The 26,973-nt window shown below is 48.2% G+C and overlaps 4 protein-coding genes across 11 annotated transcripts; 2 read left to right on the top strand and 2 right to left on the bottom strand.

Moving 5' to 3' along the window:
* Positions 1–198: 198 nt before the first annotated feature.
* Positions 199–2,074, bottom strand: KBTBD13 (kelch repeat and BTB domain containing 13). 2 transcript variants are annotated; one of them, XM_085588978.1, is made up of 2 exons: positions 1,938–2,074; positions 199–1,697 (listed from the first exon to the last, which is right to left on the bottom strand). In XM_085588978.1, exons 1-2 carry the CDS (start codon positions 1,980–1,982, stop codon positions 600–602), a joined length of 1,143 nt encoding a protein of 380 aa, XP_085445104.1. In that variant the 5' UTR covers positions 1,983–2,074; the 3' UTR covers positions 199–599. The 2 variants fall into 2 exon arrangements, with proteins under 2 accessions (XP_085445104.1, XP_021408327.3); XM_021552652.4 differs by having other exon boundaries at positions 199–1,982.
* A 253-nt stretch (positions 2,075–2,327) lies between these two features.
* RASL12 (RAS like family 12) lies at positions 2,328–18,157 on the top strand. Of its 5 annotated transcripts, XR_014957706.1 has the most exons (8): positions 2,328–4,216; positions 4,565–4,681; positions 4,759–4,815; positions 5,903–5,976; positions 6,061–6,251; positions 9,040–9,190; positions 10,079–14,708; positions 15,181–18,157. XR_014957706.1 is itself a non-coding variant. In XM_085588981.1 (7 exons), the coding sequence occupies exons 1-7, from the start codon at positions 3,808–3,810 to the stop codon at positions 10,247–10,249; spliced, it is 1,170 nt and encodes a 389-aa protein (XP_085445107.1). In that variant the 5' UTR covers positions 2,328–3,807; the 3' UTR covers positions 10,250–14,923. The 5 variants fall into 5 exon arrangements, 4 of the variants coding, with proteins under 4 accessions (XP_085445107.1, XP_085445105.1, XP_077642063.2 ...); XM_085588981.1 differs by lacking the exon at positions 15,181–18,157 and having other exon boundaries at positions 10,079–14,923; XM_085588979.1 differs by lacking the exons at positions 9,040–9,190; positions 10,079–14,708; positions 15,181–18,157 and adding an exon at positions 6,889–7,835.
* SLC51B (SLC51 subunit beta) lies at positions 8,416–14,654 on the bottom strand. Of its 2 annotated transcripts, none has more exons than XM_077785938.2 (5): positions 14,532–14,654; positions 11,074–11,173; positions 10,289–10,429; positions 9,784–9,874; positions 8,416–9,033 (listed from the first exon to the last, which is right to left on the bottom strand). In XM_077785938.2, exons 2-5 carry the CDS (start codon positions 11,111–11,113, stop codon positions 8,814–8,816), a joined length of 492 nt encoding a protein of 163 aa, XP_077642064.2. In that variant the 5' UTR covers positions 11,114–11,173; positions 14,532–14,654; the 3' UTR covers positions 8,416–8,813. The 2 variants fall into 2 exon arrangements, with proteins under 2 accessions (XP_077642064.2, XP_077642065.2); XM_077785939.2 differs by lacking the exon at positions 14,532–14,654 and adding an exon at positions 11,934–12,021.
* Positions 18,158–19,385: 1,228 nt separating the features above from the next.
* Positions 19,386–26,793, top strand: MTFMT (mitochondrial methionyl-tRNA formyltransferase). 2 transcript variants are annotated; one of them, XR_014957710.1, is made up of 11 exons: positions 19,386–19,537; positions 20,316–20,528; positions 20,937–21,059; positions 21,862–21,964; positions 22,519–22,594; positions 23,139–23,230; positions 23,755–23,836; positions 24,149–24,231; positions 24,547–24,765; positions 25,701–25,858; positions 26,433–26,793. XR_014957710.1 is itself a non-coding variant. In XM_021552562.3 (9 exons), the coding sequence occupies exons 1-9, from the start codon at positions 19,413–19,415 to the stop codon at positions 24,745–24,747; spliced, it is 1,098 nt and encodes a 365-aa protein (XP_021408237.3). In that variant the 5' UTR covers positions 19,386–19,412; the 3' UTR covers positions 24,748–24,986. The 2 variants fall into 2 exon arrangements, 1 of the variants encoding a protein (XP_021408237.3); XM_021552562.3 differs by lacking the exons at positions 25,701–25,858; positions 26,433–26,793 and having other exon boundaries at positions 24,547–24,986.
* Positions 26,794–26,973: the final 180 nt, after the last annotated feature.

Raw genomic sequence — 26,973 nt, forward strand, 5'->3', positions numbered from 1 at the left:
ACAGAGAATTCCCAGGGGAGTGCGGGGCTCTGTGGGAACCGCACTCCCACGTAAGGCTCTGAAACTGGGCCGCAGCTGAAAAAGCATTGGGGGCAGAAGCGAGTCCTGACACAGATCTCTGTTAGGAGGAATTTTCCTTCAGAAGCACGGGAGGAAAAAAATCCACAAGAGTAAATGAAAAACACAGCAATGAGAAGCTTTTCTATAGCTTTCCTTTTAATTCCGGCATGTAATGAATGATTTCCCATCAAGGCAGGGAGGAGGTGGAATGCTGCACACCCTCAGAGCACAGTCAGAATAAATAAATCCCATGTTTGCATCTCTGTGGTATCTGTCCTCTGCAGGAGCCACAATGTCCTGCACACAGCTGGGTTGTGAGCTCATGGCTAACAGGACTTTGTGCCCGTGCAGGGCAGGAAGAGGCAGACAGCAGCTGCCTTTCCCTCTGGCGGGGTCTAATGTCACCTCCAAGGTCCAACATGATGCATCCCTGGACCTGAGCACAGTTCCATGGGGGAGGAGAGGAGCCAAGGGGGGCAGTGAGTGCAGAGCTGAGGCCATGTGCAAGGAGAGCATCCTGACATGGGATGGGGGACCAGCTACGTCGCAATGTCATGGTCACGCCTTGGCAGCCGCAGGAGGAAAGTCTGCAGGGAGCCGCTGCGTGGGAAACCTGCCCGCTCCTTCTTCTGCTTCCAGGTCTCCTCTTCCACGGAGTAGAGGAGCGTCAGCATCTTGTTGACGGTGTAGATGGTGTCACCCCTGACGATGGCGGTGAAGAGAGCTCCCTTGCTGTTCATGAACTGCCCGGGCAGGGCACTCCACTGCCGGGACGTCAGGTTGAAGCAGTCGATGACACAACGCAAGAAGTCGTCGTAGGGGCCGTTGCGCATGACGTAGAGGTTGTCACGATGGGCCACCATGCAGTGCCCGTAGCTCTGGTGCCGCTTGAGCTCGGTGACGGGAAGCCACGCGTCTTGCTGGGTCTCGTACTCGTAGATGACAGTGGTGTCCAGTGGCTGCCACAAGCAAACGAAGATCTGCCCCAAGGCTTGGGCACAGGGTGCTGCCGTGCTCGGTTGCGGCAGGTCAGAGACGAACGTCCAGGTGCTGGAGGCCAGGTCGTACCTCTCCACGGACTTGAGTGAGATCTTCTCGTACTCGCCACCGATGGCGTAGAGGTAGCCCTCGTGGCCCACCAGCCTGACATCGTAGCGCAGCTGGTGAGGGCTGGGGAACTCGCTCCAGGCATTGGCATCAGCATCGTAGCAGAAGCTGCTCTCCACCACCTGCTTGTTGGCCCCGTAGACGCCACCCACGATGTAGATCTTATTATCCATGGTTGCCATGCCGGCTAGGAATGTGCTGGCGCTCAGCGGAAGGCAGGAGAGGGTCCTCCACGTGTTGGTCTCCTCGTCCAAGTAGCAGATGGTCCTGGAGAGGTCCTCCAAGAACTCGAAGGTGGGTGTGTGGGCACCCACTGCCACAAAGGTGCTGGGTAGGAGGGCTTCCACATAGGCCAGCAGGTCATCGGGGAGGCAGTCCAGGTACTCCTCCAGCTCAGCGTAGCTGTCCCTGATGTAGAGTGCAGCGCAGTGGAAGAGATCCAGGAGGCCGAATATGGCAGCGGCTTGGTACAGCAGGATGCAGTTGTCAGAATTGATGGAGTGGATTAAGTACTTGGCCAAGGGCTTCACCTGCAGGAAGGCAGCACATTCCACTGCCTGGAAGGTCTCCTCACTGCCAAGGACGGGCCTCTCGCCCGCCAGCACCCGCAGCATGGCGAGGAACCCGGCTGCACTCAGTTCCCCCAGCCCAATCTCCTCCTGAGTGCTTTCCCTCATGCCTGAGCGGAAGAGGGCACGGAAGTACTCACTGCTCTCCACCAGCAAGGTCTTCTCCACCGAGAATGACTGTTCCTCCACCCGGATACGCACCCGCTCCGGGGATCCTGCCTGGGAACCTTCCTCTTCTGGGGTCATCCTCGCCTGGGACCTCAGCAGCTCTCAGGGGTGGGGGAGGACCTGATGCCCCTCGGTGCTGTGCCCCTCCACAGCCTTCTCCGGCCTTCTCCACCCTTTGATGCCTTTGCTTCACTGCCCGGCAGCCTTGTAATATAAATACCTTGGGCTAAAGATAGCTGAGCTCGTGACCAGGGCCCTTCAAAGGAATCCACCAGGCTCAGCTGCCCCCCTCAAACTCAGGCAGGGTTCCAGTGTCACCAGCCAGCACTGGGCACGGCAGAGGTGCCTAGATCATCCCATAAAGTATGCCCAGCCACTCAGGAGAAACCGGGTTTTGCTGTCTCCCCTCTCAGGGATCCTCCTTATGATGCCCTAAGGAACAGTCTCCAACCTGGGGAGGGCAACACACTTGAATGGCTGGGAAGAACATCTGGCCACACTATTTTTTTTCCCTTTAAAACATAGAGTTTACAGCCCAGGGAGATTAACAACATCAGCAAATCTCACTGCCACCCAGCTTGGCCATGGGAAAGGAGCTTGGCTGTTTCTCAAGTGTTGCCATGGGTAGGGAGAGACCTTCCTTTGTGACCCTCCCTATAGCAGCAGCATCTGCAACATCCATCCCAGCTGCAAGGAGCCATAAGCCAGCCTGTGCTTCACTTGGGGATCTCATGGTGAAAAAAAGGAAGTGCAGCAACCTCTTCTCACCAAAAAACCTCTCCTCTGGCTTCAGGGTTTGCCCAGCTCCCCATAATACCTGGCTGTGGGAAGAGATAAACCTCTCTTTACTGACCCAGTGCTTGAGAATGAAGAAAAGTGTCATTTGTGTCACATCACTTGTTTGTGTGCTAATCACAGATTTTTCTGGCTAGAAATCCCATTTCAGCTCCGCCATGGAGTGCCAAGGAAGGCTGACATCAGGGGTCACCTGGGGGCTCCTTCCTGGATCTCCCCATTACTACCTGTGATTAGTTTGCAGCTGGTGTTTTCTTTTGATGAATAATTTAACCTGAGCATCTCATCCTGTTGAAGGTCTTTTTGCTCCCTCCTTAAGGCCCTCATCCCAGCAGCTGGGAACTTTCCAAGCAGTGCATGATGGCAAAGCTATTGCCTCAGAGTCATGGCCACAGCAGGTTCTCCCAAAAATCGGACTTTAGGGGAGAATGGGAGAATTTTGCACTTGCACCACTGTCATTGATCCTCATGGATATCCAGCTTAAAATACCATGTTTAGTTCCAATTGCTTTTAAGCATCCTAGACCTGTGACCAAAGGGGGTCTGGGGTAAAGGGTCCTCAGAGGGGCTCTGTTTCCCGCAGGGGAGTTATCCCCATCCTCCCCATCCCTGGGGCTTGCAGGGACTTCCACACTCCCAGACTATTTTGGGAGGGTTTAAAAATATCCTGCCTGTATTAACGGGCAATATTCCCAAGGGCGCAGCAGCCCCGCATGGCCACGGAGCAGCCTTGTCCCCCCAGCCTCGGCTGTGGCCCCCCCGCAGTCCCTCGGGGCCGCATCCTGTGGTCCCGGGCATCGAGCCCCATCCCAAATGGCTGTGATCACCATGACAACGCTGACTTCAGCCTCCGCCACCTACTCGGGCTCAGAGCCACTGGGTGCCGGCTGATGGATTGCTACGGGCACTGGTGAGTACTCCCCGGGCTCCCTCTTCCTCTTGGGACCGAGTCTTTTGGTTGGGAAAAGGGTATTTAAAATCTCTGCCTCGAAAGCCTCTGCCGGGAGCAGAAGGTGTCGGTGCTTAACCGCGCCCGAAGGAGCCGGGCAGGTGGTGCGCGGGATGGCACAGGCAGCTCCGGGCGCTGCTCCTGCCTGCCGGAGGTGTGATGAGTTCGCCGGCCTCAGACAGGACAGAGGGACCAGGTTTGGGCTGCTGGGGACACGGCGAGGAGCTGAGGGCTCACGAAGGTACCGGGACATGGCGAGGTGGCCACCAAGCCGAAGCACTGCAGGTCTCGGGCCCGGGGGTCCCTGCCCGAAGCCGGGGGAGCTCGGGGTGCCGCCTGTGCTCTGCCGGGGGGACCGTCCTCGGGGTGGCCGGGGCAGCGTGTCCAGCCCCGCGGCGTGGCTGCTTTCCTTACAAGGAGTTTGGCTGGAGCCCGAGCAGCGGGAGCCGCGCTCGCCTCCGCCTGCCTCATTCATCGCAGCCCCGGCCGTGCAGGGGCCGCTGCTGCCCCGGCCCCGCGCTCACGGAGAGCCCCGCGTCCCCTCCGGCCGTGGGTTTTAAGGTGGGAGGTACGTTTCTCTTCTCTTCTCTTCTCTTCTCTTCTCTTCTCTTCTCTTCTCTTCTCTTCTCTTCTCTTCTCTTCTCTTCTCTTCTCTTCTCTTCTCTTCTCTTTCTGGGGTGTGATGGGCGGGCAGAGGGCTGGGGGGGTCCTTCTCTTTCGGTGGGGTGCTGGCTGCCACTGTGGGATGAGGATGCCAGCCTGGCTCCAGGATGCGGATGGAAGAGAGGGGATCGCCCACCCTGGCGCTGCTGAGCCGCTCTCTACCCCAGGCTGGGGCACCCACGAGCCAGACAGTGAGGAGGTCCCTGTCCGACCTGGCAGCGGGTGCTCCATGTCCCCCCGCTCTTTCCCGCAGGACCGAGGATGTCCTCGATGTTCGGCAAACCCCGAAACAGCAGCGAGCGGCCGCCCCAGAGTCCCCTCCCCGAGTGCAACGTGGCCATCCTGGGGTGCAGAGGGGCCGGCAAGTCAGGTGAGACGGGCAGGGCAGGGCAGGGCATCGGGGAGCTGCGTGACACCTGCCTCACCTGCCTCTTTCACCTCCTGTAGCTCTGACCGTGAAGTTTCTAACCAAGAGGTTCATCAGTGAATATGATCCCAACTTGGGTAAGTAAGGCACGTCCTTATCCCATGGAGCATTCTTCCCATCTCCGATGTTTCCCATGAATGTGGCATGTAAAGAGAAAAAAAAAAACAACAACCCACCCAAAATTATATAAAAAACAACAAGAAGAGCTGGATTTGACCCAAAGCCATCTGCAAAAACAGAGGTGGAAGGAGTGCCCTCTCTAGGGGGACTTCCCATGGGAACGTTGGCTCCTTGCATTGCCCCCAAAAAACCAAAAGCTGAATTTTTGAGGCTCTTTCAGGAGCATCTCATGTCTGTTGCGCAGGGGAAAGGCTGAAGAAATGAGGATGGGCACAGCAGGCGACCCTGGGGCTGAGTTTTGCAGTGAGCAGTTCTGGGCATTTTTTTTTCAACTCATTTGAGAAATTAATAACTATTTTCCTAGGCCTGACTCCAGGCTGTGGGGAAGAATCATAAATGATTTATCGGGGACATTAAGGAGATGTGGACCTTGTCCAAGAACCAACTCCAGCCCCTAATAATTCAGTGACTCTTAGAAAGAAGGATAAATCCTTTCTTCCTTAGATATTTTTGGGAATGTGGTTTCATCTTCCCATGTCAAAACCTTTCCGAAACGCATCCGTTAAAAGCTGGCCCAAAGAAAACATCTTTCTCCTGGGGGAATGGCTCAATGGCTCTCCCTGCCTGCCTTCCTTCCAAAAGAAAGGACTGTTCTTCTCTCTTGATTTATTGGGAAACAGTCCCATGTCAAGCCTCCAGATTGCTTTATCTCATCAGGCCGTGGCTTTTAGATAAGGGCCAGGCCCTGGGTGCAGTGGTTGTTGTGCCAAGCTCCTTCCCCTCCCTCCTTCTCCTGTGGGAGCCCACACTTGCAGCACATGGGGAGAAATAAGCGCTCCTAGCCAGGCTTGCCCAGCAACATCACCACCAGTCCCCCAAAATAAAGTTGTCTCAGGAGGGAGTAAGGTGGGAGGCATTGGTGGGAGGATGCTTCTCATCAGGGCTGAAATTTTCCCGTGGTGTCCCAAGCATCCTGGGCTTTGCATGGCCTTGAAGAAGACAGAATGTGCCAGCCCATCCTCACAACCACCCTTCTTCTTGCAGAGGACACCTACTCCTCAGAGGAGCTGGTGGACCAGCAGCCTGTGCTCTTGAAGGTGATGGACACTGCTGACCAGGTAAGGCATTGTGGGGGTGATGACCAGCTGGACCATGGCTTGACCATGACTGGACTGCAGCTCAGCCACTCCTCTCACCCCCAGGATGGCCCCGGGAACTGCGAGCGCTACCTGTGCTGGGCCAGCGCCTTCCTGGTCGTCTACAGCATCGACAACAGGAAGAGCTTCGAGGGCTGCCAGCGCTACCTGGAGGTGCTCGCCCTGCACGCGCGGGGCTGCCAGCGCCGCTGCCCCGTGCTCCTGCTGGGAAACAAGCTGGACATGGAGCAGTACAGGTACCGGGCACGCGGTAAGGCTGCCTGCTCCCCGTGGGAGAGAGCTCACAGATGCCCATCCCTCCTGCTGGGATGCAAAACCCAAATCTGATTTCTTCACGGGTATTTCCACCCCCATTAGTATTCGCAACATCCTCCCACATCCCTAAAGTTGCTGTTCTCCTGCCTGAGGGCTGATGTGTTTATTTTGAGCCCGTTGATATTTTCAGTAGGATGTTTTTTGGCTGAGTGGTGAGGCAGCGTCACCATCCCTTGCAGGGCTTGAGCCAGAGGAGCCCCTCTGGACATGCCCTTCCCTTCCCTGGAGCCTTCTAGTTCCAGCCCCACTGCCAGGACTGGATGTGCCCAATATGTTTTTCTGGCCTTTTGTGCTGCTCTGTGGTCCCACGGGCCCGAGTCACGTGCATTGCTGGAACCCCCTTGCTCCCACGATGGAGGTATCCCCCTCCCCACAGCAAGGACCTGCCCCATCTCCTCCTTGCTTCCCAGTGCACTGTCATCACACTCACCCCTGGGTTCCTGGGACACATCCCTCACAGGAGAAGATATGTGATTCCCCAGGGACACAAAGAAACCATTACTCTGGGATTTTGAGAAAGGCAAAACTCTTTTGGACTCATGTACCTGCTTGTCCCAGGGCAGGGATGGGCAGGTGCTACCTTGGTGCTCTTTGGGAAGGAGGCGTGGGATGCATGATCTGTCACCTGCACCTTTTTTGGGTGGCTGCTGTGCTCCAAGGGATCCTGCACCCATCCCCTCCCGTCTCGCCAGGCAGGTGCTCTCAGCAGAAGGGATGTCCCTCGCCAGCAGGTTTGGGTGCCTCTTCCATGAGGTGTCAGCGTGCCAGGATTTCGCTCGGGTGCAGCACATCTTCCACGAGGCCGTGCGGGAGGTGCGGCGCCAGGCGGAGTGGAACCTCCCCGTGCGGCCACTCTTCATCTCTGAGGAGCAGCCCTGCCTGCCCGTGGCCACGCCGGTGGCCCTGCCCACCCACCACAGCTTGGCCACCTGCACCTTCAACACCCTCTCCCCTGTCAACTACAAGGAAATCCCCTCGGTGGCCCAGGCCAAGCTGGTCACCGTCAAGTCCTCACGGGCTCAGAGCAAAAGGAAGGCTCCCACGCTCACCTTGCTGAAAGGCTTCAAGATATTTTAGGACAACATCCCTGTGGGCTGCAGAGAGGGAGAAGAGAGACCCTCATCCACCCCCCAGCTCCACAGCAGCTGGGACCTTCTATGATGGACTCACAGGCACTACAGCAGCTGCTGGCAGACGGTGGCCCCGGTCTCCGTGCCGGGGCAAAGCCAGCAGTGGCAACCTGGCGAGCAGGCAGAGTGCCAAGGGTCTGACATGGGCTGTGGCATCGCTCTGCCTGCCCCTGCCCGATGCTGCTGTGGTGTTTGCACCCTGTCCTGCCACTGCCACTGGGGCCAGCCCAGTTTTCTGTGAGGATGCAAAAGCTCCCAAAGGAGCCAGAGCTGTGGATACCATTGGGAGGGGAAGGGCCAACCCCATGGCCACCAGCCAGCTTGGGCACCTGGCCCACAGCTACAGGAGCCCAGGAATGACGAACTAATCATTAATCCAGCATGGAGGCACCCATCTCGTTCATCCCACAGATACCCGACTAAGCAATAAGTAGGAGGAGTTTTTATTTTTTTTTAAATCCAGATAAAAAAGGTGCAGATACTGTTTCAGCTGCTTAAAGGCCTAAGGTGGCCTGAAACTCATACCTGCACATCAAGCTAAGTCACACCAAAATTGCTGCTTTTTTGCTCAGCTATTTTACACTATAGCATCCCTTTCCAAAGTCTTTGCAAAGAGATGCTTTGCTGACAAGGACGTGGTCTGCAAAGCCCGTGTTTAAAAGACTGATGTATTTCCAATAATGTCCTAAATTATTTCATGGCTTCTACACATGCCCAGTGGAGGACACAAAGGGAATCCTGGAGCAGACCAGGCTCTACCTGTGCCCAAGCCAGGGTCAAGGGCTGGATATTTGGTTTTAGGTGCTCTATCAGAGTAAATGTTCTGCTTCTCCATGGAGTCGCAGTTGCTTTGCAGAGTAAAATATCCATGTGTATATTTGTACATATAGCCATATAAATATATATATATGACCTTACTGACAGAGAGATTTAATATGGCATTTTGATCAACCACTTTGGAAAGTATTTTAATAAAGAGGATTCTGAAAAGAAGAAAAATGTCTCAGCTTCAGTGTTGCTGTTTTCCTGATGGGATGTGAGGGTGCTTTCCCTGGCTGACTGCAGGCCAAGCTTCCCACTTACTTCCCTGGCTCAGTTCCCACCTGTTTGCAGCACCTGGGGAAGGAGATGAAGCTGGCACTGGAGGGAAGGCTGGAAGCAGCCAGAGCAGTGGGGGAACACCAGCCAGGCAGGAGTTGAGCCCAGGGCCCCTCCTGCAGGTGCAACTCTGCTGCTTTCTTGTTTCACCCTTTTGTTTCTCCAGGCTAAACTGCATTTTTAAAATTGCACCTCTGTGAATTGAGACATTCTGATATCCTCCTTAAGGCCTAAATGGGATGATTCCAGCTGCCACTACATGGCCTCCTCAGACATCACTGTGTACAGGGACGTGACAGTCCCATCCTTCCACTGGACTGTCACATCCCCTGGTCTCTGGTCCTGGGGCCCTGGCTGCTGCTGTAGTGGCTCAACCTGGCTGTATTCCTGCACAGGCATCAGGGCTTGCTTGGCATCGAGGTCAGTCTCCTGTGTGGTTTGTGCTGCTTCTCCATTCACAAGGATCTTCCTTTTCCTGCAGGGAAGGCACAACAAGGACACACAAAGTGGAGCAAGCCCAGCCCACATCTGAGGGCACCCAGCCTGGTGAGGGTCACAGCCATCAATTTACACGGTGTTCCTGGAACACGCCAGCTGCTTGTGGGCAAACGCCGCCAGGTGAGCTGTGCCAGGTAAGTGCTCTGGAGTGTTTGAGCACACACAGATGTGGGATTCGCACTCGGAGAGCACCCAGCTCCTGACGCCAGGAGCAGCACGCAGCCAGCCATCACTAGAGGGAGAGCGAGGCAGGCTCGCAGCGTTAGCTCTTCTCGTCTGAAGACGGCAGCTCTGACACAGTGCTAAGTTTTCGTGCCTTAGCAAACAGCGAGTTTCTTCTCATCTGCGGGGTTGTGCAGCAACCAGGGAACTGTGTGGGGATATGGATAGGCTGGGAGTCCTACTCCAGAGCCCCTGTACTTAGGGGAGAGCATCTCACACCACCGTTATCATCACTTCCCTCCCAGCAGCCCTGTTGGGCTGGGCAGAGCTCTGCAGACCTTTATTTGATCCAGGGCCCAGAGAAGGGGCTTGTTCCAAGTGACACAAAGTGAGCAGGCATCAGGTAAGCTTTTATAACAAAAAATGGTTCAAAGGGAGTTTGTCTTTGCTCTTCTCTCCATTACTCAGGGCTTCTCCTGCCCTGCCAAACCCCTCTGTCTGTTTGCCTGGGAGGCTTTCAGGGCACCACCACACACCAAAAGATTCTCAAATTTTCCTGTCTCACCTGTTTCGCACAATGTTAATGGTCAGAAGAACAAGACCCAAAATCATGGTCGCAAGGGAAAGCGCAAGAACGGAATAATTCCATGTTGAGGCTGAGGGAAAGCAGAGAGACAGTGTTAGCAGGCACCACAGTGTGACCCACAGAGCCTGGCCAGGGGTTTTCTGAGGACATCCAAGATGCTCTGTCCTCAATTTTTGTAGCTTTGAAGTTGATCCTCATGACGCTGACTTGCTGCTATGTCAATCTGCTCCCTCCACCCTGCCAAAATCACAAGAGACCTTTGCTCTCTTGGCAGGCTCTGCCTGGAAAGAGGCTGAACCCCAGAGACACTATCTCAGCAAAGCCTCCTGACTGTCTTCACCTATGGCCTGCTTATTCCAGAGGCAAGACTGAGGGTTTGTGTGTCTGGGGTAAATCACCTCCTCAGGCAGTGCCCTCAGGCATCTCAGTTAGGCAAGAAAGTTAACAGCCTGTGCCTCAGCCCAGGAGCACCAATGGGACTTACAGTCTTCTCTGCGGAAGAACCAGAGCAGCTCCTCCAGCTGTTCCTGTTCCAAGCCCAGTGGAAGGGTAACGTTGCCTGTTGCATGCTCATCCACGTGTGTGCTGGCCATGGTGGTTGGGAGGTACTTGTGCTCTGCCTCAGCTGTGGTGGAAAGATGCAGCCCTTCAGACTGAAAGTGACCTTTCCCTTCACTCCCAGGATTGCCCAGCACATCTCTCCAAGCAGGCAGAACTCAGCACTGAGCCTGATCTCATGCAGTGGGAAGTGGAAAGTGTTTTTGGCTGCAGACCCCATTATGGTGAGGCAGCAGGGCTGCAAAGACTTCAGAATGCTGGTAGGGCCTTTCCACATTCCTCATCTCCCATCAAGGAGAGGCAGCTTCGTGTGCCACAATTCACCAAAGAGTTGCCTTGCCAAGACCAGTCCTGGAAATCTGACTCTGGACCACAGTCCTCCAGCAATAAATTCCTATTCATCAGACTGGCTTGTATACACAACTTGACTCTAGCATTTTTTAATCAAAAAAGCTTCAGTGTCTTCAAAGAAACCAACATATAAATGTGGCCAACCCCAGGCACAGAACATACACACAGAATGCAGATGGGAATGACACCCAGTTCTGGAACTGGGGTGCAATTTTTTACTTGGCTCAGTCAGGCTGCTGCTGGTGTATACTGAGGAAAATAGCCCCATAGAAAGAAAGAAACTGTATTTCCAGGAAGTTAAGGTCTTTGCACATATGACCTACTTTACCCACACCATTATCCTTTAAGCTAAGACTCTACCTTGCAGCAGGAAAAATGGGATTATCCAGAAGAACTTCATATTTGTATATGCGGGTGGGATGGATCACACCTTCACAGTATTTCTTCAGCGTGGAGATGCCTGCAAAATACAGAAAAACTAAGGAGTTGAGAGAGAACCTGATTCCCCTCCCTACTCAGCTCTTTTCAGAGAGGAGATCTCATGTACTCCAGCATCTGTTTCCTCCTGAGAACATGAGTCTGACCTGCCAGGACAGGGTGCAGGAATCCCTGGACCACTGAGGTGATAGCAGAGGGGGTCTGGCACAGCGTCTGCTGCCCAGGTTGGACCCCTTGCGAGGTGAACCTGTACAGGTGTGAGCTCAGCTGCTGTGAGCCAGCCCCTCCCCAGCTAACAAAGCTTCCCTGCTTGTTCCCCTGCCATAATCTCCAGAGAATATATACTTTGCATGTGACAACCTATTGCCAACCCATGGATGGCAGAATATGGGTGTGGAGATGAGGAAGTGGAAGGCTGAGCTCCAGGAGGAGGCAAGGCTGGCTTGCCATTGAGGCTGTGGTGTCTCCCATCCCTCCGGGAAACACAAAGTCCTCCTTGACCTTTAGTCCCTCATTTATTAGTGGCATCAATCCAACTTTTATGGCTGCTTGTCCAAATTAGTTCTTCGGAGTCCTTGGAAGGGACCTGCCCTGACCAGGGGTTCCTGGCTGTCCTGGTGAGACATTGAGGTGGCTCTCCCCAGCCCACTGCTCGCTGGCCATCACCCTCTGGCAGGTCAGTGACACCACAACACACATGCACCCCTCAGACATTCTGGCCCCACAGGCCATTAATTATTATATGAAGACTTTTACGTCAGTCTGATACTCCCAGCTTTTACCTGCCTTTGCTGTGTGGCCTGTTGCTGTCTGAAACTTGCCCCCAAGCATGTTCCACTGTGCCAGGCGTGTCAACAGCACTGTTGCTGACTCCTCTGGGAAGCATTTGTCCTGTCGGTTATAGACCTAATGATTGCTACTATTACCCCCCCCATTCTCAATGTCTTCACAATTCAAAGTTCACATTTTATAGCTAACCAGGCATTCAGGCTTACTCCCTGCTGCCAGAAAACCACTTCCTAGCAATTCTTTGAGGAGGGGACTCTCAACTATGCAGTCCACTCTGTATTTCAGAAAATACGGGTAAAGCTGCTCCCTGTAGTTAGGTGTGCCAATTACCCTTCCATCCAGGTAACCTTGAGCTTATTTACATGGATCACCCCTCACAAAGGAGGAAATAAAGTCTTGGTGCCAATGAAAATAAGTTACAAGTCAGCTGCACCCTAATAAGAAGTGGCACTTGAATGTGTTAAATCTTGCTGTGCAAGGCTTCTGAGTAATCATTTGCTCAAAGAGGAATATTTGACAAGCATGTTGCTGATTTTCCCCTAAGGTGTTTCATAAGCTATGGGCTACCTCCTGGTGTCTGTGCACAGCAGGGATGCTAGAAAGCTGGTGGAAGTACTTTGCTACTTCATCAAGTAGTGACCAGCAGCCAAATCTCCCCAGACATGGGAGGCCAGAACTTTGTGGGTAAAACACAGCAGCAGAATGGATACTTCTTGTGCATTAACAGGACATTTAAGTAAAAGAGTTTAAAACTTCTGTTATTTTAGAGATCTTTTATATCTAAGTCACATTAACAAATTTAGTTTAATTCAGAAAGCTACAAAGCAAAGTATTCTCAGGTCAGTGTGTCTACTCCAGCGGACACTGAGCAGAATTCTGCCTAAATCACCAGTTTCCCCAGTAAGAAAACAGTGACTCCTAGAGTTGGGCTGGACATGCTCTGAGGAGTTTGGATCTTCCAACCTGGAAGAGATTGTTAAAGGCATCTCCTCCAGCCTCTGCCACACAGCTGCTCTGTCCTGCTGCCCACATCCTAGTGTGGGCAAGCCCTGCTCCACGAGACCAGCTGGGACAGTGTGGGAGATGTTCTTCCCCACTGCTCCCCTGCCTGCACATCTCAGCAGTGGCTCTGGTGGCTGATGGACAAGGATGAGCCCTTAGATCCAGGTCTCTGCAACTCCGAGCGTGCACTTTGGTCTCCTCTCCCACTGAAGGCACCCAAGACCCTTTCTGAGGTTGCTTCCCAGCTTGGATGCAACAGGGAAAGCTCAAATGAGAGAGAGCTCATGCATTTTATGCTCATATGGAAAGAGGCAGAAAGAACAAAGAGGCCAGTGCCTCTCAAGAAACATTTTACCTGTGTTGAGTTTATATTGACTCCTGAACATCTTTGTTATTTCTTTCTTCTTGCAAATGGGATTTTTAACATCAAAAGCTGCAAAATCTGTACAGTATTATGTATTTCAGGAACAAAGAGTCACACAACAATGCTATTTCAAATCCTCCTGTGGATCTGTGGACTTTGCTAGCATTCAATGAAATCTCAAGATATTACAGGAAAATGTCAAGGGACTGCTTTTTGCTCTATGCATTGATCTCACCACTTTAATGGTAAAAACCTTTCTCATAATGGAAGCCCTTCAAGTTCTGAGACATATCACATACAGAAGGCAGAGCTGAGGGATTGGTGCTCTAAAGGTTGGCATAATCCAGCATGGGGGCTGTGCCATGTGGGAACATAGGAACACACACGTCCACAGCTGCACGTGGACTCTTTGCAGCCAGGGCACAGCACGTGGTGCTGTGAATCCACCCTGTGCTTGGTTTTTGTCAGCTCTGATATTCACAGTTCCTCGCCAAGACACATTCTGCAAATGAGAAGTCTTTAGATACGTATTATACTGGTCTAAGTAAAGATGGGGGGAAAGCTTTTGGAAAGACCATCAAGTAGAGCTTCTGCTGTGATGATAATGTCCTTCTGGGCTCTATATTCAAAACTCACTACACAATATGGGACAATGCATTTAGAATATCTCAGTCTTTTTAAATTAGTCTCCTCCTGTCATCAGACTCTCTCTCTGGTGGTTGTCCTTATCTTAGCAGATTGCATGAAAATGGGTCAGTTATTTCAAATACAGTAGTAAAGTGGGATGTCCTGTCTTTGGGATTCATAGAGGACATATATACAGTATCACGCCACAGACATGCAAATGGATGGTATGGTTTATAAAGGTACATTAAGGTCTGAACTCCATTAAGAAACACAAGGAATTGTTTAATATTTAAAATATTTAGGCAAGAAGGTAGTCTGTGCTATTTTTTAACCTCTGTAAAGTAAAAAAAGCTAAAGAACAAATCTAAGTTATATTACACATTTTCCTTTGACTCCTTTAATATGCAGGAGTTACCTCAGTCTGCTTCTTACTCACTATTCAGACAGTCTTTCCTTAAAAAGTTTGCCTTCACTTAAAATTTCCAAGGATTCAAGCTTTCTAACTGGAATAAATAAATAAGCCTTTCTTTACAGATAGCTATAAATTAACCCAGCAGCCAGTGCAGCAGGAACGCCCGTTAATCTCTGCTTAACTCACCAGAAACGTGGAGTTCCCAGCAGGGAGGAAGCTACATTTCTTCTTTAAGGCCTGTCATATGAAGACATCTCCTCCAAGCACCGTGGTAATACAAGGTTCCCTGTGCTCCTGCTCTGGGTATGCTACAAGCTGTGATTCACTCTGCTCCTGAGTCATGTGTGAAGGCCAGTTCAACAGGTGAGGTACACTCCAGCCCCTGAAAAAACACACCTCTTTAGTGGGACCATTTACAGCACGAGGTGAATGACCTTTTGCCAAAGAATGAGCTGTAGCAACTTCCAGTTTATTTGCTCAAGTTATTGGCATAATCAGTATTAAAAGAGCACGCTGAGTAGAATGACACTCAGTAATAAGTTACCCTTCAGTTAAAATAAATGATAATGTTCACTCTGCTTGGCTCAGTCCACATTGCATACAGGAAGCATGTCCTGATAAAGCAGATAGTATCCTTTTTATTTTTTTTTTTTTTTAATGAATGGCCATTCTAAGGCTGTCAGAGCATCTTACCAGAGCAAACTACTTTGAATGCAAAGCTTGAAGCACCAGTCAGAGATTCTGCCATCCTAGTTTCACAGGTACTGGTAATGCCTGGCCAAGTCAATAGTCTGCTAAGAGGCTCTGCAGACTGATGTGCTACTTTTTGTGACAGCTACATTGGGAAAGGAGGATTCCTCCCCCTGAACTACCTGATTCATGGTGGAGCTGCACACTGCAAAGCAAGAGAGACGTATCTCACCGATGGGCTTGGGACACACAGCTAACTCTGGTTAGCTCCAGCTGAACTACAGATGGTAGGTAGTATCCATATGTTTGTCCTGTTCTTGGAGGCTTTCAGCTTGAAATAAAGTGCTCAAGGCCATGTTTGACAGGGCTTGGAGCAATCTGGTCTAGTGCAAGGTGTCCCTGCCCATGGCAAGGGTATTGGAATGAGATGATCTTTATGGTCCCTTCCAACCCAACCCATTCTATGATTGTATGATCTTTGGCATTGAAGCTTTGTTCCATTGTGATTAATTCTCTGAATCCCATCTCACATCCAGAGTTTCCCTGGGCAGCCCCTGTGAAATATCACCCAGCAGACGTGTGCTCCCCAAACAGAGATATTTCACTACTGAGCCTCAGCCTGGCAGTGATCAGATGAGAGCTCAGAAATGCATCCCCCAGGAAACAAGAGCTGACCCCTGCTGCTGGAGGCATGTCCAGGCAGGACATCCCACCACATGGTAAATTGTGCTGTGTTTCCTTCTCAATTCCAGCTGGATCTTTTTAGACGTGCCACCATGGTGGGGAACACTTTTCTAGCATCTTTGGGAACTTTTTGTTGCCAGGGAAAGGGTGAACAGGGATAGGGCAGTAAGTGGTCTCACAATTAAACCCTCTGGCCTTGGGAAAGCACAAAGAAGACACTGGCCCCTGCAGAACAATCTATGAGTAGGGGGCTGGAGACACTGGCAATGATGAAGAGGTGACTGTAACATAAGGATGGTGACTGCAAAACTCCAGAAAGTTCCTTTTCATCCCAATTTTCTACATGGCTTGATGTATATATCTATGATCAGGATACAGGTAGGTGGCTGAGATATGTTTAGGACTCAGCATGATGTTCACAGAAATAAAACCAGTTCTCCACTGGTTAAAGTTGGCTCTTGTGCCCAGTAATCCTCTTTCCCAGAGAACCACAGATGTGCTCAGGAGTGCTCCTCTCCAGCAAGGGTGTATTTGGTTCTGTGTCTCTCCTGACAACACTGGCACTGGTTAATGGGAGATATCTTTTTACTTCTTGGAGACACTTGCAGCGTCTTTGGCCAGGAAGCAGAATGGAGATAAGATCTGATTCGTGTTGTTTCCTTCTCGGATTTGTCTTCACTACTCTTGGGAAGAATTTGTCTGACCTTGGTGTTTTAATTTTGCTTATCTTTTTTGATCCCTTCAGTGTCTTTGACCTGAAATGCCTGGTTACAGAATAACTAAACATTCAGGGTTGGAGTTTTTTTTCTTTCCATGTAGAAAAGCAGACTTCAAATGCAGCAGGAAAGCCAATTTTTTTTTTTTTTATTTTTGTGAAACAATCAGTTAGTTGCTTTCATTCTGAAAAAATTTATATAAAAATAAATCTTCAGTTAAAAATCAGGAACACTGCGTTGAAGGCATAATAATAAATAACAGCCATAATGTGTTTGAAATGTGCTGTCATAGCAGAGCTAAGGATGAATTACGTGGGAGCAAGTGTACTGGAGGGAATTTAAGTCCACTTCAAAAACTCACTGCAAATTAAACTTTAATCACTTTGTGCATATGTCTGGCAAAAGCTCAGTATGGAGTTACAGCATTTCCAGGAGCCTTAACTACAGCCAGAAGTGAGAATACATCTCTGGGCTTAAGTCCTGGAGGAACAGCAGGTGAAACTCAACACTCAGTGACATGTTCAGTGCCTGGATCTGATACCTGGAAATTAACACTGAGCAGCAGCTGGATTCTGGGTTCAAACCCACAACTTTTGGGCAATCCAGATATACACGTACGTCCCTGGGCTTTCTGAAGTGTCAGTGATGAATCCAGGGCTTCACCCAAGACCTCAGAGAACTGGTATTTGTGGTCACCACGCAGGACATCTCCTTCCAGCCTTTCTTCCGGCAATCACCCTCACTGCCTCTGTAAACCATGAGTATTTTTCAGCATCTGAGATAGTATGAGGTCAAATTTTTCACCATAAGAGATAAGGCTTGAAATTACACTCTGTGCTGAACAGTGCTCCTCGCGTTTGGGGCCTGACAGCCATGAGTGCCTGTAATCACTTAGTTATTGTGCAATGACAAATTGTTCCCTGTTTATTGTAAGTCAGACTGTTCACCTTCCCTTCTTTCCAAGCCACTTTCCAACATGAACCACGCTGGGAGCTTTAATCTCTTCTCAAGCACAAGCCATTCCTTCATCCTTGCTAGCCTCTTGTTTATATTTTATTTTTACTATCACCTTTCATTTATGCACTAAGATGAGGTAACCAGAGTTGAAGTGTACTGCCTGTGACTAAAACAAGTATTTTTATGGGACTCCCCAGTTAGTAGGGAATTGTAAAGGTTTTTGAGCATTTGATTTTTGCATACTGATTAGGAAATTACCTCAGTATTTGGTAGCATATTCTCCTTTTCTCAGGGTGCAGGAATGTAAGACCCCAGTTAGGATGGCCTGACTTTTTTTTTTTTTTTTTTTTACCAGTAACAGCAATTTTTCATTTTTTTCTCCTTATTACCACCACAGGAAACAATGGCTGAAAGAAGAAAACCCTAATGCTGGGAAAACAGACATGAAAAAGGGAAGGAATACATACAGCATTGCTTAGTGCGATACAAAATTTCACTTTTTTTAATTGATCCTTCATATATCCAACATAAAATTCTGCCATCCATTTTCCAAGTAATTTACATATTTCCACTGGCATATAGGACATCTAGAAATTCTCATACCCTATGCTGTAGAAATTCCTAGTGTCCAAGATTGTAGGATAGACTGTGATTTAGATGTGCAGGGAATTGATGTATGTGATTTACATTAAAAGCTACACAAATAAACCATCTTCCCATGGAGAGAAAAAATGTACTTAGCAGAATGATAAAATATTTTCATACTTACGTTATGGGAGTAGACAGTTCTTTAAGTGGTGATTCGGACCCCATAGTTTATAAGAAAACATTCTTTGAGTTACTGTCACTGTTAAAATGAAGCTGTCCATGGAGTCGGAAACTGAACTCTGTTTTTCAAATACTGTCAGAGCCAGATCAGTGGCTGTGGGGTCAACACCCCTTTCAGTCCCTGACGTTTTTCTGCATTATCTTTGCACTGAGGCAGCGCGGACAATTCCTGGTCAGAGTTAAGGGGCCACGGGTGACACCACTCAGGAGCATCGACACTGTGGGGCTGGAGCCATCGGCAGCACAGACCCTGAGGGCCGCCCTGATGGCTCCCACCACCCCACACCAAGATCATGGAATTGTAAGGGCTGGAAGGGACCTCTGGAGACCACCCAGTCCAAGCCCCTACCAAGGCAGGGTCATGCGGAGCATGGACACAGCGGGCCGTGTCCAGATGGGTTTGGAACATTTCCAGAGAGGGACACTCCGCACCCTCTCTGGGCAGCTGTCCCAGTGCTCTGCCACCCTCAACACAAGTATCTTCCTCAGGCTGAGATGGAACTTCTTGTGTTTTTATTTATGGACACTGCTCCTCATCCTGTTGCTGAGCACCACCCAAAAGACCCTTGCACTAGCATTTTAGCACACTAGGAGTTATTTTTGTGCATTAAAGAGATCCCCTGTCAGTGTTCTCCAGGCTAACCACATTATGAAGGCACTGTGCTCTTACAGAGCATCCAAAGGAGGCCACGAGGATGGGGAAAGTGTGGAAGGGAAGCTGTGTGAGTAGCAGCTGAAGGCACTTATTTTGTCACTCGTGGTCTTCAACCTCCTCCTGAGGGGCAGCAGAAGGGCAGACACTGCTCTCTTCACTCTCGTGACCAGTGACAACACCCAAGGGAACGACATAAAGATGAGCCCGGGGAGATTTAGGCTGGATGTCAGGAGAAGATTTCAGAGCGGCCTCTGGAAGGGGCTCCCAGGGAATGGTCAGGACCCCAAGGCTGTCGGAGCTCTAGAAGCGTTCGGACAACGCTCTCAGGCACAAGGTGGAATTATCGGGGTGTGCTGCGCAGGGCAGGACACCCCAATAACAGGTTGAACTCATCGGTCCTTTTGAGTCCCTTCCAACTCAGGCTCGCCGACAATTCTATGATTTTACGAGCACGGCGGCGCCGCCTCAGCGCTGAGGGCGGCCCCGGCGCGGGGCGGGTCCCGGCGCGTCATCGCCGCGCGCGGCCGCAGCCCCGCCATGCGGGCCCGGGTGCTGCGCGCCTGCCGCGACGGCGTGAGGGCGGCGGGGCCGCCGTGGCGCGTCCTGTTCTTCGGCACCGACCGCTTCGCCGTGACCACCCTGCGCGCCCTGTGGGCCGCCGGGTACCGCCCGGGCGCCGGGGAGAGGGGGCAGAGGGGACGCGGGAGGCGGGGACGTGAGGGAGGAGCCTGAGGGAGGAGATGGACCCTGAGGGGCGCGATGGACCCTGAGGGGGGAGATGGACCCTGAGGGGCGTGATGGACCCTGAGGGGGGAGATGGACCCTGAGGGGGGAGATGGACCCTGAGGGGCGTGATGGACTCTGAGGGGGGAGATGGACCCTGAAGGACGCGATGGACCCTGAGGGGCGCGATGGACCCTGAGGGGGGAGATGGACTCTGAGGGGCACGATGGACTCTGAGGGGGGAGATGGACCCTGAAGGACGCGATGGACCCTGAGGGGCGCGATGGACCCTGAGGGGCGTGATGGACTCTGAGGGGGGAGATGGACTCTGAGGGGGAGATGGACTCTGAGGGGGAGATGGACCCTGAGGGCCGCGATGGACTCTGAGGGGGAGATTTACTCTTGAGAGGCGCGGAGCCTGAGGGGACACAGCAGGGGCTGGGGAGGGTGAGAGGGGGTGGGGACCGAGGGATGGGAGATGAGGGCCGGTGGTGAGGCTCAGAGGTTATTGAGGGATGAGGTGGAGTCGCGCGGGAGGGACCGTGGGTTGGGCAGGGAGGATGACAGAGAAAGGAGCGGGAAGGAGCCTGAGCTTGGGACAGGGACTGGGATTACAGAGACTGTGGGGATTGGCACAGGGGCACAGCGAGGGTGGAGGTGACCCAGCCCTCGCCTCAGTCTACCTGCTCTACGCCTTCAACACCTTGTCCACCCCAGGGAGCCCAGCGAGGACTCGCTGGTGTCCCGGCTGGAGGTGGTGACCCTGCCCTCCCGCCTGCCCGGCCACCTGCCCGTGAGGAGCTGTGCCAGGGAGCTCCAGCTGCCTGTGCACGAGTGGCCACACACGGGACCCGCGGGGCAGTTTGATGTGGGTGTGGTGGCCTCTTTTGGACGTCTTCTAAGCGAGGAGCTCATTCTCCAATTCCCATAGTAAGTGCGTGGACTGGACATCTGTCACTGCTTCATTAGCAAAGCTGCACTCTTGTTTTGAGGCAGCATCTGTGATGTGCAGTAGGTGAGGTCAGCTTCCCTGTGTTCATATACTTAGCCTAAGCCCTATTGCTGTCATTTTGAAATTCAGTGTTCTTTGACACATGCGTGTAAATTTATGCAAATATTCAGCAGAATATTTGCCTTTATTCCTCACATCTCTTTTTGTGTTCGCTGAGAAACTGAAGTCTATATGGTGTGAATTTTCCTTCAAGTGCATATTTAAGCCAGTAACACATGAGAACGTATGTATGTGCAGATAGTAGTTTCACTGTAATATATATTGTACTCCATTTAGGTATGTTTCAGGTACCATTCCTGTTCTAACTTGTGAATATTTCATTCCAGTGGTGTGCTGAATGTCCATCCCAGCTGTCTCCCACGATGGCGTGGTCCTGCACCCATAGTCCACACGGTGCTTCACGATGATAAGGTGACAGGGGTGACAATCATGGAAATAAGGCCAAAAAGGTAGGTTTGGTGTGCCTGGCAGATGACTCATTGCTGTTGCCTCTCAGGGCTTTAAATAATTACTGCTGAAGTAATAATTTAACTCATTCTACATAACCACAATTTTTTAAATATATGTGATTCATTTTAAAGTTTGAAACACTTAAAAATGTTCATCTAACTATATGAGATTTGCCACAATTACAGTATTTTAGTAAGTGTGTGGTTTGCACTCTGGGCCTGGTTTCTAATTGTTAGCATTACCACAGGGAACAGAGAGCAGTCACACAGTTTTATCAATAGGCTTGGTATGACAGGACAGAAAAGATCTGGTTTTCAGACTTCAGAGTTGTCTGTAATGTCCTGCAAGTGGACAGAAAACAAGAAATTGCCTGTCCAGGCATGGGGAAGATGATATGTTTTAGTTTCAGCCCAAGGTCTGGCTTAAAATGCTTGTGAAAATACATTATTTTACTTTCCTTTCTTAGATGCTTGTCTAATAATAGATCTCAGGAAATTGTGAAGCAAGTTTCATCTTAAGTATTTCAAGTTGTTTCTTCTTAGATCTCATGTTCTGAACTGTAAATTGTGTGTTCATATTAGTCTCAGCTTGCTGAAGCGAATCTTGCTGCCAAGATTAGTATTCTCTTCTTTGTGTTGTCTTGTGAACCAAACATTTGATAATGTGAAATGACATATGAAAAATAGTTTTAGAGGGGATAAAAAATGATAATTAGTAACTGAGCTAATGTATTGAATGCAGACTTTTGAACTGCTAATTAAGCTTCAGCTTCTCCAGTAAGGTTTGTTTTCTACCTTGCAGGTTTGATGTAGGTCCAATTATTAAGCAAGAAGAGGTTGCTGTTCCTCCCCGCTGTACAGCACAGGAGCTGGAAGGGATGTTGGCAAAGATGGGTGCGAGCATGGTAAAGTCCTGCCAGCTGTGTCACCTCTGACTGGTACTTTGCTTTGAACATGTGCAAACAGAGTTCTTACTAATCTTGTTCTCAGCTGGCTTCAAATTTAGGAGGAGGATGATGTGAAACTTGGTGTTTGTGTGCACTTTGCCTTTTTGAGAGGAGAGCTCAGTGGTCTGTGATCAGGTGTCAGTGTCAATCCTGTATGTTGCTGTTGTGTTTCTATACAGTGAAGAACCCAAATGCTGTGGAAACAGTGCAGGCTCTTTCTTTTAAATGAATTTCTGCTTTTTTATTTTAATAGTCGGCTTTTGTCGTGTTCTGGGATTAATATCAGAGAAGTGATCATCCATTAAAAAAACCTTTGAGTTTTATAATTGTGATTCAGTGGGAATGAATATCTTTACTGTCTCTGTGTCAAGGATATGCATTTTCTGAATATACTGAGCCAATTTTCTGAAAGCTCACAGGACAGTTTCACTGTTGAAAAATTAGGTTTTACTATGTTTATTATTGCTTAAACTTATCTTGATTAATACTCTGTTCAAAATTTAATTTTGCAGCTGTTAGCAGTTTTGAAGAACTTACCTGAAAGTTTAAAAAATAAAAAAGAGCAGCCAAAAGAAGGAGTAACGTTTGGTAGGTACACATTTTTTTCAGTGTGACTTGTTAATTTTTTCCTTTATCAGCAGGAAAATTAATGTTTCCTGCCATGCTGCATTGTGGTTTTTTTAGATTAGTTTCTCCATGTGCTCTCTTCACTACCTTCTCTGGCTTAAAAAAGTCACACAGGAGAAAAAATGCTTTAGAATTCTTCAGACTTACTGCATTTTTTTTTCAGTTACTTGTACAATATCAAAAATCACTGTTGATGTCACAAGATCTGAGTTTTTTATTCTTCATTGTTGTAATGCAGATAGAAGGGTTAGAACTGTACTTAAAAACATGATACAAGTTTGCAGTGCAATGGGTAAATAAAGAGAACAACTGAGAATAAAAAATAATCCAAATTTAGATGTTTATAAAATCTTTTCTCCAGTTTTTTTCTGAGGTACCTTGGCTGAATGATAGGCCCACACTTGGTCAGGAAAAACTGAGGTTTAAAACAGGATAAAGTAGTACAGCTGTTTGCTAAAAGACATAAAGCAAAATAAGAAGTCTTATAATTTTTTTTTCCCCACAGCTCCGAAAATCTCTATAGCAAAGAGTTGTATAAAATGGGAAGAGCAAACAGCTGCACAAATAATTCAACTGCATCGTGCAATAGGAAGTATGGTGAGACTGGATTTTTTGGAACTGTTTTTTGTCCTGTAGCATGGCTGAGTTTGGTGTAGATATTTTAACTAATCACTATACCTCAATTTTAGTTATTTTAGCCTCTGTAACCTTGCATGTGTTTTAAAATCCTGGTAATTTGTCATTAGAGGTGGAATTTTCATGTACTTGATCCCAAATGTGGAATCAGCTCAAAAATTTTATATTGTTTCCTTAGCTCTGAGATTTTCCCTGATGTATTTGAGGAGGTTTGGAATGCTACAGTGACACCTCTGCATGGCAGTAAACAGTGCAGACATCCACAGTGAAGAGCTGCTGTAGCTAATTGTTTAACTAATTTCTGCATAGACTAATGGTTTAAGTTGAGGAAGACTCAGGAAAACTAAGTCTGATAAGAAAAATCTCCTATCTAGACATACAGCTAAATTTTCTCTTAATGTTAGTATCACAGGTATTTTGCTTGAGGAAAAAATAGCCTGGAAATGTGAAAATATTCTGAATGTGTCATCTGTTTCTGTTTCCAGTTTCCTTTGCAGACACTCTGGAAGGGTACTGCCATTAAACTCCTGGATTTTGTGGAAGTGGATAATATGCCTGGTTTTTCTGGTATTTACTCTTAAATTATTAAATTTTTTAAACCATTTTCTTTAAGAATCTGAGTGCAATGTGGGCCAAGGTGTGTGACTGTGATCAGGGTTTAGTGAGTGTTCATGGATCAGATATGGAGTAGTGCCAGAGAATAATTCTGTTCTGATTGTTTCTGTTCATTTGGTTATAATAAAACACAGAATACAATAAAATATTTTTCAGCAAAATAGTGACTCAAGATGGTTATCATGCTTCAAAGGAACAGAAGTGGTTCAAAATTTTGTGTACTTTTTGGCATAAAAATGCAGGATGATCCTTCTTTGCTTTTAGATCAAATACAAAATGACTGTGAAGTTGTTCCTGGTTCAGTGCTGTTCCATAAAAAGTCCCAAACATTGATAGCTCGCTGCAAGGTAGGCTTTCTTTATTTGTTTTATATTCACTGCACTAAAGATGAGGTTTTTAGTATTTGTGTGGTGCATAACTTTTATCTTAATTGTCCATTATTAGTTTCTGTACTAGTTTAGATCAGCACCAGATGTTTTATTTGATACCTTAAAGTTTTAATTTCCATTAACAGGCTTTGCACATTTGCAAGCAAGAATTTGACTTGTAAGCCTGATGACATTGATTTAAATGTTCTTCTGTAAGCCAGCCTATGGGAGCTAAAGATAGCTCTAAACATGAAGGAGCTTACTGCCTTTTTTTTTGTTGTTTTTTATATTTAGGAAGGCTGGGTTGGAATCAAAACAGTCATTTTAAAGAAGAAGCTTACAGCAGTTGACTTCTACAATGGATATATGCACTCTTGGTTCCAGCAGAATCCAAGAACAGTTCATCGGGAATGTAGATTTCAAACACTCAAACTTAGCATGGCAAAAAAGACTCTGAAAGAGAGGGGAACATTGGCACAGGATATAAAACCATAAATGTATTTTTCAATGTCTGTAAGTTAATATAAAATATTTCAAAGCCCACCTATAACATTGAACTTAATTAGGGGATTTCTTCCCATAGTGTTTGATCTTATTGTCATCCACATGTTTTCATGGTGGGTTCCTGAAGATACTTCTTCTCTTTCTTTGTTAAGGAGGAGAATCTCCATGAGTGCTGTAGATATTGAATAAATCCATTTCCACTGTTGAGAAATAAATTTATTTTTATACAACGTTTTTAGGGTGGTTTTTTTAGGACTTTGGTATAATCTTCTTCAGGCATAAGTTTTGGATAATTACTTTAATATGGAAATACTAAAATTCAGTGAGCTTTTTTAATGCTCACCAAGACTTAGACTGTCTAGTTTGATATTCTTGTGGATCCTAAAATTCTCTGTATCCCTGCATCGAGGTGAATAACTTAGCTAGGAACATAAAAGAACCTTTTCCTGTTCATCATGATTTTCTTTCTTCCCCTTTCTGTTTTCATGTCCTGGGATACATCCCATTTAAAATTTTTGTGCCCTCCATCCAGGAAATTTATGTTCTACTATTTCACTTTCTGATGTCAGAGGTTTTTACCTGATGAGGAGTTCTTAATCTAATCTAAGATTTTCCTCAACGTGTCTTTGCTTAGTTGCATATACAAGGAGTATTTGATGTCAAGAATCCCAAAACTTGTGTTTCTCACACTTTCTTGTCTTAGAAGAAGTAATGTAGCACTGAGTATAACAGCAGAGCAAAGACTGGCCATATTTTGGGAGCTGTTCTAATATTTACTAACTTTTCCTGCTTTTTCTGAGTTCTACTGAAGTAAAAGCAAAAAATCTAGAAAAATGTGTCATATCACAAGGATTAAAATGTTTCTGAAGAAGCATCTGTTAAAGCAGCTGCTGCAGTATTTTTCTTCTACTGCTGTTAGTCCATCAATTAATTACCTCTGACAGGTTTTCCAAAACACATGGTCCTCCAAGAAATCCAAGGCTATGAATCAGAGTCAAAAACTAGAAGCAAACAGCAAGGTGGAAGTCAGGCTCCTGTAGAGAATTCCTGTTGTTCCTGACCACAGACTCGGTGCAGTTTTGCTGCAGAAATTCTAAATCTGGCAAGTTTTCTTCCAAGAAAATGATGTATTTTTGTGTTTTGCTCCCTGCTACCTTTTGTAAGTGCAAGTTTTGGAGTCGCTTTGTTTTTATTCTGTTCAGATCAATCTGAAAACATTAGTAACAGCTTTATGCCAGTGGGAGGGTGGGTGGGTCAGTGAGTTTTCAGTGGTTTGTGGAGATAGCGGGTGGTTTGGAGAGTTTTCGGGGGTTTGCTACCTCACTATATGGCAAAACCCCACCACCACAATTTAGAGATAATTTTAAGCACTTACGGTAAAGAGTTATGGACTTAAGTGTTTTAGTTAACTGGGACTCAACAATTTCAGTGTTTCAGCATCCAACTTTTTAGATATTCCAGGTCCCTAGGCACTGGAAAATTAGTTCTTGTTCATTATAACTTGAGCAAAATGAGCAGTGCAGCATGACTCCCACAGAAAGAATACAGTCAAAAGTTCAGGCAGAAGAGTCCAAGTTAAAAGCTTTTAGATAATCAAACTGTTTTATCAATAGCTTCTTCCTAGCAGTGACATGAGGAAAACTCTTTTAACTCCTTTGTGTATCTTTCATCCTCAGTTTTAGGTCACGTCCGGTGTGAGACCTATTGCTGGCAGACAATAATCTGGCTCCCACTAAAGCATAAAGCAACATGAAGCGTTTGCCTGTGCTTTTGGGGAGTCTGAGGTGGCCTGTGCCCAGAATCCCTGTAGATGGAGCTCGCTGCATCCCTTTTGGGTGAAAACCAAGGACAGCTGGACAAAAGTTGGTGAAAATCTGGTACAGAATGCCTTCAGTTAGTTGTTTAATAGTGAATAATGTCTAAACCATATTTCAGCCAGGATCCCATATACTTGTAACTTAATCTTTTGATCTGTGCAGAGTTTGTTATAAGGCTTCTTTTGCTTTTTGTGTGAGAGGTTATAAAAGATTAGACCATTCTGTGTTGTTTAACAGCTAATGTCCTAGCTCTGAATATGCACAACTTTACCCAAGCCATTTTATGGAGCAAAAGAAGGTAAGATTAATTTATTTTTTTTATCGAGAAAGTCTTTGGCATGCTATTTTTGGCATGGTAGAGAAGTTTTAAATGGAATTGGTGTTCCCCAGGCAGCTGTTA

This window comes from Lonchura striata, chromosome 10, assembly GCF_050655825.1.
Source record: "Lonchura striata isolate lonStrDom1 chromosome 10, ASM5065582v1, whole genome shotgun sequence".
In the NCBI taxonomy this organism is placed as follows: Eukaryota; Metazoa; Chordata; class Aves; order Passeriformes; family Estrildidae; genus Lonchura; species Lonchura striata.

What these genes read in the sequence shown, in the direction of transcription:
- KBTBD13 (XM_021552652.4), bottom strand. Translation starts at nt 1,982, where the DNA reads ATGACCCCAGAAGAGGAAGGTTCCCAGGCAGGATCCCCGGAGCGGGTG.
- RASL12 (XM_085588979.1), top strand. Translation starts at nt 3,808, where the DNA reads ATGAGTTCGCCGGCCTCAGACAGGACAGAGGGACCAGGTTTGGGCTGC. An exon ending in CAGAGGGGCCGGCAAGTCAG is followed by an intron (nt 4,682 to 4,758) that starts GTGAGACGGGCA and finishes CACCTCCTGTAG; the next exon opens with CTCTGACCGTGAAGTTTCTA. An exon ending in TGATGGACACTGCTGACCAG is followed by an intron (nt 5,977 to 6,060) that starts GTAAGGCATTGT and finishes TCTCACCCCCAG; the next exon opens with GATGGCCCCGGGAACTGCGA.
- SLC51B (XM_077785938.2), bottom strand. Translation starts at nt 11,113, where the DNA reads ATGAAGTTCTTCTGGATAATCCCATTTTTCCTGCTGCAAG. An exon ending in CCCATTTTTCCTGCTGCAAG is followed by an intron (nt 10,430 to 11,073) that starts GTAGAGTCTTAG and finishes TTTCCACCACAG; the next exon opens with CTGAGGCAGAGCACAAGTAC. An exon ending in ATTAACATTGTGCGAAACAG is followed by an intron (nt 9,034 to 9,783) that starts GTGAGACAGGAA and finishes CCTTCCCTGCAG; the next exon opens with GAAAAGGAAGATCCTTGTGA.
- MTFMT (XM_021552562.3), top strand. Translation starts at nt 19,413, where the DNA reads ATGCGGGCCCGGGTGCTGCGCGCCTGCCGCGACGGCGTGAGGGCGGCG. An exon ending in CGCGCCCTGTGGGCCGCCGG is followed by an intron (nt 19,538 to 20,315) that starts GTACCGCCCGGG and finishes TGTCCACCCCAG; the next exon opens with GGAGCCCAGCGAGGACTCGC. An exon ending in ATGGAAATAAGGCCAAAAAG is followed by an intron (nt 21,060 to 21,861) that starts GTAGGTTTGGTG and finishes TCTACCTTGCAG; the next exon opens with GTTTGATGTAGGTCCAATTA.